This window comes from Micromesistius poutassou (assembly GCF_964030765.1).
Source record: "Micromesistius poutassou genome assembly, contig: SCAFFOLD_2314, whole genome shotgun sequence".
NCBI classification, from domain to species: Eukaryota; Metazoa; Chordata; class Actinopteri; order Gadiformes; family Gadidae; genus Micromesistius; species Micromesistius poutassou.
The window spans coordinates 133957-143077 of record NW_028180242.1 but is presented as its reverse complement, the minus strand read 5'-3'; the positions used below and the strand labels follow the sequence as shown (position 1 = coordinate 143077).

The 9121-nt window shown below is 41.2% G+C and overlaps 1 protein-coding gene across 1 annotated transcript in view; it reads left to right on the top strand.

Annotated features, from left to right (window-relative positions):
• Window positions 1-387: 387 nt before the first annotated feature.
• The window catches only part of LOC311370985 (putative caspase recruitment domain-containing protein 17P), a gene marked incomplete at its 3' end in the record, with an annotated part of 86390 nt that continues 77656 nt past the window's right edge, over window positions 388-9121 (top strand). The window contains exons 1-2 of the mRNA XM_084489249.1: window positions 388-455; window positions 1059-1349. Coding sequence (XP_084345375.1) covers window positions 440-455; window positions 1059-1349 — 307 coding nt within the window. The 5' untranslated portion in view covers window positions 388-439. The remainder of the gene's footprint in view (window positions 456-1058; window positions 1350-9121) is intronic.

The window sequence follows — 9121 nt, the reverse complement described above, 5'->3', positions numbered from 1 at the left end:
AAGTCAAATGCACTGGGTCTTAAAGGGGATGGCAGGTGGAACTCTCATTGGTTTATTGCACGTTACGCCCAAAACACACCTACAGGTTTCAGCCCAACCCTTTTTAGATTTGCGCCGGGTGCAAAGCTTGTTTATCTCGCCGTCATAATAGCAACAGCGCTGTAGAACTGCCCACAAAGTACTTTGACTTTGCGCCTTGACGTCTGCGTTTCAGACCGTCTAACTAGTGTTTATGTGATCTAAACAAAGATAGTAATAAAGTGTATAAGTATATCAGACAGGAGAAGGATAGGACGTCTTCACTGCAGAAATGTCACATTCGCTACTCAAATATAATCCACAGAAACAATATGTAGTTGTGTTTGTGTCCAGGTCTCCTCTATGAATGAGGAGAGAAAAGAGGGGGGTCCTACCTCTAAAACCACTCTGTCTGGGGAACATGGCCGCCACAAGAGGTAAGAAGAAGATCTCTCACTGTCTGTGACTGTTCTTAGTGCTCAGCAGTGATATATAATGACTCCATCATTAGTCTGAGTAAAACTTCTCAAGGTTGTGGATAAAACACGTTAACAAACTAAAAGAGGTCGAGAAAGCTGAAGTTTGAAAGATAAAGACTTTATTCTAACTTGTAACACCTGAGTTTGTTTGGAATCAGGCTTCATGTTATGTTCCCATTATGTGTGGATTCCTCCTTAAGGCTTTGGGGGGGGGGGGGAGAGAGTGTTTGGTTGCGGTCGGGGAAGGGGGTCGGAGCGACAGGATGTCTCATAGTAACGGACATTGCGGTCAGCTGATTTTGCGCAGTTCTCCAGTGTGCGCGCGCAAATTTTTTTTTATTTTTATTTTTATTTTTTACATATTTTGTAGCAAACTCTTCACGGACCCCCTGGCAATGCGCCGCGTACCCCACTTAGAACCACTGGTCTACACAATCACCACCAACGGAGTCATTCATTTGGATCTTTGTATTTATGCCTGCTATTTGATTTTAAAACAGGCCGAAGACGAATTGATATTGACTACAACATTGTAAATGTAATATTGCCTTTTGCATTCAGTTTCAGACCTAGAAAGGATCCGTAAAGAATTTGTGGCGAAGGTCGGAAAAGCAACTTTGAAAGGTCTGCTGGATGACCTTTGGCAGGAGAAAGTGTTGAGTACCGACGACAAGGACTCTGTGTTGGAGGGCCAGACGATCAGAGCGGACCGGGCTCGGTGTCTGATCGACATGGTGATCGGGAAAGGGGAGAGTGCAAGTCAGGCGATGATTGATAATATGTTGGAGAGGGACGAGCCACTATACATCAACCTGGGTCTGATCCTCCCTCCCAGCCCTGCTGATCGTGTGGGTGAGTTGTAACTAGGAATGGGTTTTCTCAATAAGCCCTGCCCACTTTAATCTGACATGGGCCTAACACGAACCAGAGGCTTCTTTATCCTTTCATCTCCTGGGATCCAACCATTAATTATTGTCGTTTCAGGACATTTGTTTGGACTGCATATCCAAAGCCATTCTCCCTACTTTGTTGAAAAGTGTTAAATAATTATCATTTAAATACCCGAACAGCACAGCAGCAGTCTAATGTTTTTTTGTACAATTAAATTTGTTGTTGGATGAAGCCTTTGATGTTACAGTAATGTTGCAATGAATTGACTGTTTCAGAATTGACTGCTAAATTGAATATATCTGCACCTCAAACAGATCTGACCTGAGGAGAATAATGGCTTTACACGACAACTATCTGAACACAAACCACAAAAGTGGCGTTGCGTTTCCACTTTTCATTCTGCGTTTAGACGAGCGTCTTTGGGTCGAAATCTGTGTGCATACGGTGACGCAAAAGTGTGTGAAATCCGACATGTTTTTTGTGGTTTGCCTGTACTGCACATGGATGTGACGTAAACGCGTACGGGACGAGAGCCAGTGTGAGCAGCTCACTTTTGTGTTGTTAACCCTTTAGACGGAAACGCAACAGTGGAGCGTTTTTAAGATTTCCACTCTGGAGGGTGGGTTCATTTTTTTTGCGTTTTTAAGCCCCGAAAACGCTGTCGCAGTCTAAATTAAAGGCACATCTGATAAAATATTTTGTCGGTTTCACCCGGGAGCGTTGTCGTGTAAAGCCAGCCTAAATGAACATGAACCTAACCTCCTTCTCCGGTTTCTCAGTAGATTAGAACATGAAGAATTTACATCTCTTCAGTTATATGGGATGTAGAGCAGTGAGGGACTCTTTGATTGAAATCCACTCATCACCTTATTTATTAAACTGATATTAAACATACATAATAAACCATAATTGCTTATGAGATAAAATTGTCAACCATCCCTGGCTTGAGGTAGTTTACATGTGTGACAAACACAATCTTAAGTAATGCATGTATAACCAAAGAAAACAAATGGGTTAACATAAAGGTGTGACATACATGAGCATAATGACAATCACTTCTACTTTGACAATCAGTATGTATTCAAACAATTAACAACAATACCACTGTCTGTGATTGTGGAATACATTCATAAAGCAGCCAGTGTTTGAATCTGGCTGTAGTATTAATTAGTTAACCTTAACATATAAGTAGGTATAACTTAAGTGAGAGAAAGACTGCAGGGGGAAGAAAAGTCCATTCTTCTTTGTGGCCGTCATAAAGTCCTCCCTGTCTCTTCCACTCAGGATGATGTGAGTCAGGTATAGAGGCATTTACAAATATTTAGGGGCCAACTTGGAGTCAGCAGAGTAACCAGGGTTCATCTCAGAGGGCTGTCAGGAGGTGTGAGTGACACATGAATGTCCCTCAGAATGTAGACCTTCATTGACTGTGCTTTTTCCACACTTATTTCCTTATATGGGCAAGATAATGGCTTCCTTTAAGAATATGGTTAATACACTCATACAGTAGGCAATGTTTAACTTTGACTGTGACTCTGTTAGTGAGTTAGTTAGCCATAACATATAGAACAAATGAAGGGCAGATCTGTAGCATGGCTTGGGTACAGCGTGGCCAAAAAAATTATAAAAGGATCAATTGAATATTAACAAAATATGTGGGTCTAGGTAGAAAATGTAATTTTCCTGAAAACCATTCAAATGGATTTATAGCGTTTTGGAAAAGAGCTTCTCAAGTGATTCCCCCGTGTGGGATTCATACAGTTGATCATATCTTATCTGCAAAAAGGGTTAGAAAAAAAAAGGGTTAAAAGCAGCGTGATCCTCTTTAGTTAGTTAATGATTGATTAATGATAGATTAATGAAAGGTCATATATTCTCACTGTATTAATATATTCTAAATGAATCGGTTTACAGTCCAGGTTCAGTGTTCCCAGGTTCCTGCTGTAGAAGAGATATTGATCTCAGAGAGACAACCTGTCCTAATAAAGGAACATGGGTCACATCAATAACTAGTTTCACTGTGTTGAGGGCGTTTTCATAAGGAACCTCTGGTCCAGGAACGGAACTGAACTCACATTGGGTTGCAATGGAAAACGGTTTGGATTCAAACATTCCCTGTTTTGTGCTAAAAGGATGAGTTGTACCGATCTCTTGGGCTGTATGAGTGTAGTGTGTTGTGGAGGTTTATTGGTCACATCAGTGACTTATTGTTGGTTTTATGAGCGTCGATAACGGTTTAGTACACTGATCTTTACACTCTTGAGGCCAGTGACTCCACTCTGTGGAAGAGACGTTTCATTGGTTCCCGTTGTGAGGGAGAAACATTTCCTCCCTCACTAATCACAGTCGGCCTCTCTGAAAGGACACCGCGTTATCAACTGCTCACACGTGAGCAGTCTGTCGTGGTCAGACCGGGTACCGCCGAAAAACATTGAAAAAAGTAGAAAAACTTGACTGACACAAAACGTAGAAAAACAAAAAAAGGTTTAAAAAAATGTCGACTTGGGCGTGCTACTCTGAGATTGGTCATTAAGGAGCAGGTAGGTTGGACTGCAGTCATTGGGGATCGAACACAGAACCTTTCAGCTTGGTATCAAGCACCCTGTTAACGTTAAATAATAGTTTTTCATTCTTCTGTTTTAGGATTTGTCCTAACTCCAACCTCCTAGAAAATATATAACATATAAAACCCTTGCATTTGAACGAGTTTAAACTGTTATTATCCATGTCTTGTAGGAATGGCCTCTGCTACTTCCTCATCTGAGGAGGACTTTTCATGTTCCATCTGTCTGGAAGTGTTCGGGTTAATACCCTCTTATCAGGGATGGTCGATCGGTTTAGAAGTTCTGTACGAGTGAAAGAGCAGCCTTGTCAGTGTTTCCCACAGGATTTTGAGAGACTATGGTGGGTGGATCTCGGACCCTCTAGGGGGGTTGTATAGATACGAATGGTGAAAACACAAAATCAAGAGCATACATCTGAGCCATCAAAGAAATTAAGCAAACGTGGTTAACTGTGTTGAACTAGTTTATTTTTTAGAAAATAAAATAATAAATAATTAATCCCATCATCCCTATTTACAAACTTTGCACCCCGAATTCGGACATTTGATTTTCCTGGGCTTTGAGAAAAACAGCTCTAATGCCCTTTGGTAATTAAATGCCTCTGGACTCGGCCCATTGATCGAGACCCTCAGGCAGGCAGCCAGGTGCTCTCCTTGTAGCCTGTTACTAAGGTCTGATTTGACCTGAAAATGAAGATAACTGCAATTAGCCAAATGAATGAAAATATTTTGAGCACACTGCTCTTTTAATTAAGAAGAGTATGCAGTTCATCATGTAAGTACAATGAACCCTGTCCATTGTGGAGAAGTCTCTCTCACAGTTGACCCTTCAACTTTATTAACAAAAAAAGCCTGACGTTACATGGTGAGGCAACTTGCTCCTCAGATGCTGAAAATAATTAACGTTAGTTACAAGGCTCGCGAGTCGCGGGGCTCTCGTCCGCGACGCCTTGTAAACGATAAGTTAACTTACGTTGTCAGAGTCGCTGGTAATAACAAAGATTCTCTAACGTTATATTCATTTATACTTTCTGAACCGTCTCTGGTAATAACATTAACGTTAGATAATTAGCTAACGTTAGCTAGCTAGATACAACTTTACATACTTTTTCACGGCAAGCAGCCGGATATATCAGTCGACATAATCGAGACTAGCTAACGAACGTCAACTTTAATTATCAATAATAAACTTTTGCAGTAACGTTATCTGTTTGCTGTCGTACATTGATCAGGATAAAATTGTGTTTGAACTAGTGGATACTGTAAAGTTTGTTAACGTTACTTACCTCAAACGATGTGGTGTCCTGACGTCTCGGATGCTGTCAGGTAACGCTATTCCAGTGCGCGCACGTGTGCCGCGTACAGCGAGGAGGGGAGGGGCAGAGCCGGCTGACTGGGAGTGAGAGATGCTTTACTGAAGCAGCGGCGCGAAACACAAGTTACAGATCTTAATTATGTTATTATGAGAAGTGTAAGAATTTGTTTTGGTTCATTCTGAGACTGTGGTGGGACAAATTAGACCATGGCGGGCCGCCACAGTCTAAGTAATTAATGGGAAACACTGCTTGTGTTGAACCAGGAGAAGTTCCCTGTGACGTCTGTACTGGGACCCAGCTGAAGGCAGTGAAGTCCTGCTGAAGTCCTGGTTATATTCTTTTTAAAGAGCAATTGAACCCAAAATCGATGCCATTTTATCACTGTTACTATAAATAGACCAATCATCTAGAGAACATGAATGAAATCCTATGTTTTTTGTCTCCCCAAAACACGTGATTGTTCCACTCTGCTCCGAACGCAGGTGGTGTTCTTGAATTTCTTCCCAATCAGGGACTTCATATTGAACCTCTTCTTGGCTTTCCTCTGCTTGTAGCCCCACCAGTCCCTCCCTCTACTAACCTTGTGAGGAGATCCCAGGATCAGCTGGAGGAGACACTGAACATGGAGATGGAGAAGCTGGCTGACCTGAGATCAGCTCTAAACAAGCGTAAGTATCTGATTAGTTTGATTTAGGGCTGTCAATTGTACATTCAATATTCCAATACTAAAATAAAAATAAAATCTAACTATAAAATATAAAGATTTATTTTACAGAACAAAATTAAACATGTTAAATGTTTTTCCCTGAAGACAATGTTGTGAGTGCTGCAGTGTAAAGTGAGGTTGAAAACATGTTTGATGAAGCTACATAGCTTAAAGGGACACTGTGTAGGAATTACTCCCATCTCGTGGTAAAATTATATAGTGCATTCAAACGAATAGTGCTCGCTTTTTGAAATGGACATTGCAACCTGGTTGCAACTACGGTAGGCGGTATGTGCCAAGAAGCTATGACAACATGTCATCCAATACTACCTCATCAAGTTTTCTTTCAGGTGATGATGAGGTACGCTATTTCAAACAAACTTCAAACTCCATTGAATCAATAGTGTGAGCATGTATGAGTAAGTATTCCTCGAGCAAGATAGTGAATTATGTTGCCATGAATTGGTAACATTACTATGTCGTAGTCTAACCTATAGCATCAGTTAACAACTTGACACACAACACACATTTTTTACTAGTGCTTATATAACACATGAACTCTGCATAGTAATTAATTAATAAATTAGTAGTAATTAATAAGTAGTGATACATTCTTAATTTGTTTATTTTTACGATGTGCGTGCATTGTCAGATCATCATCATTAGGTGATTCAACGGTAGGGAGAGGACAGAGAGGCAGTGGGTCGGTGGGAGGTAGTAGGCAAGAAATGCAACCCTTATACAATCAAACAGAGCCTATGCTGCTATCCACCAACGAGGCTGTTTTGGCTTTTAACTCTACGTGTTCTACTGTTATGCTGCCTATGTAATGAATTACACAACCAAGCAATGAGAAAGGCTAGTAATTTAGACAGTAACATTGACTCACCTGTCGATAAGAAAGCAGGAATCTTCAGCGTCCCTTTGAAAATCGTAATCCTTCATTAGCGCTTTAAACCTGGGAAAAGCTACCCTGATGTTTACCCATGTCTTTTGAATTCACCGGTCATGTGGTCTTTTTAATTCCCTTTTTCGCCTTTTTGCCGATGAGGATTCCTTCTTCTGTGGCGTCACGTGGCACAAGTATGATCTTGCATTATGAATGAAAGTGCAGTGCAGGCTTTCCAATTTGCCGGGGCACTAGGGCAGCGACAAGGAGCTCTACGTTTCAGTCACGCTGGCTCTGAGCGAGAGCTGGCTGTGTTTTGGATCGATGCTACGATGCTAAAACTCCAACAACAGTAGCATAATGTGTAGCAATGCAGAATGAGTGGTTGTGTTGTCTTCTCAAACTGTTTTATATAAAAAGGAAAATAATTCTCAAAACAAAAGTATTTTCTTCAAGTATAATTTTTTACAATTTCAACACAAATTATATTAACTAAAACAATCATGGACAGAGAGCGAAAGCTCTCGTGTCCATACGTGTGGCTCTACGTGTTTAGCCGTAGCTAGTACCACCTAGCGCCTTTATAGTTTATCATAGTCCGGAAGAACATGGATGCCTCCATAGGACTTACCCGTTCAATGTAAATAATATAATATAAATAAGAAATTCTTCGCTCAGAAGGATGAGTCAGATTATTGGCAGAAGTGATTTTACACCAATGAGGACATAATTGTGGATGAAGACATTGATTTTAGCTAATACATTACTAATAATGCTACAGTGTCCCTTTAAGAGAAAAAAAGCAATTGATCGTGATTAATCACAGCAAATTGTGCGATCAATTGACAGCACTAAGATATACGTGTGTGTGTGTGTGTGTGTACACACACCTACCAGTTCTCTGGTCCAACAGTTAAGGGCTGATTATGCAGACGCTTCGACGCAGTCGTGAACCTTAATGGTTCTGCGTCGGGTTTTAGTGAGCGGACCAATCACATCCCTTGCTGCTGCGTTGCCTCGACGGAAGCTGACATTTTTTGGGAAGCTCATGTCAGGCCCTTGTGGTGGATGCAAGGAGGGTCTGCAAGGACGTAACTGTGTGTTCACACCAAATGCAACGGCGCGACACGATTCCATACAAAGTCAGGCAAACAAGGTTCACAAGGATTTGCAGCGCGAAATATGTTGCTGAAGTTGAAATATTTCAACTTTGCCACGGCATTCGCGTGAGACAGCCAATCAGCGTTCACTCCCTGGGTGAAGTAACGTGGGTGAAGTAACGTAAAACAGCCAATCAGCGTTCAACCAGCCGGGCCAACCGTTCCCTGCACTCCGCAGTGAACCGCAGCTTGGAGGAGAAAGTGATTGTTGCCGTTTGCGACTCCTGGAGCTCTATATATAATATGATATGATATAATATAATACATAAATATCTATATGATATAATATATATGATATATATAATATCAAGGCACAAAGCTGTGTGTGCCTCCCCACACACACACACACACACACATCCCTAACCCATAAACGACGGACATTCCGACATCTCTCCCTCTTCCACAACAGGTAAAGACATGCAATGGTGGTTATCTTGGCCATGGTTGATGAGAATGAATTGGCATAAAGCACCGTTGGCGGGCAAAAGATGTTGCATGACAAAATTCGCCTGACATAAGGCGAAAAATGTGTCTTTTGGTGTGAACACACAGTTAGGGGTCCGTAAGTTCCGTAAAATGTTCATGTAGTGTAATTATTGAGGGAGTAAATGCACTTTATACATTTGTTCTTGTTTCAATGTTTTGATTGGGACAGCCACTCACACACACATGGGATTTCTAATTAACTTCAAGTACGCGGACTACGTACTCGCAGATTTGGAAGTACGTACTTGGCAAGTCCGGACTTCTAAGTACAGACTCCCGAGAACGCGAGTACGCACCTGCAATTGGAACAGCAGCGGACTGGATGCACAGCAGCGGACTCGATGCACCACCTCTACTCTGTTAACTGCTTTACGGCCTCATGTAGGCATATACTACTGAACAATATGAACAAATTATATAAAACTAAGCCCCAGCCTCTTTCATTTTAAAATAGTATGTTAATATTTTGAATGAATATGAATGAAAACATATGCTTGTCGTGTGTATTTATATACACACAACTTTTTATATGTAGGGTACATATGCGCGTGTCTAACTGCCTATGTAGTTGGAGAGTAGGCTATTATACGAATAATAATAATAATAATAATGA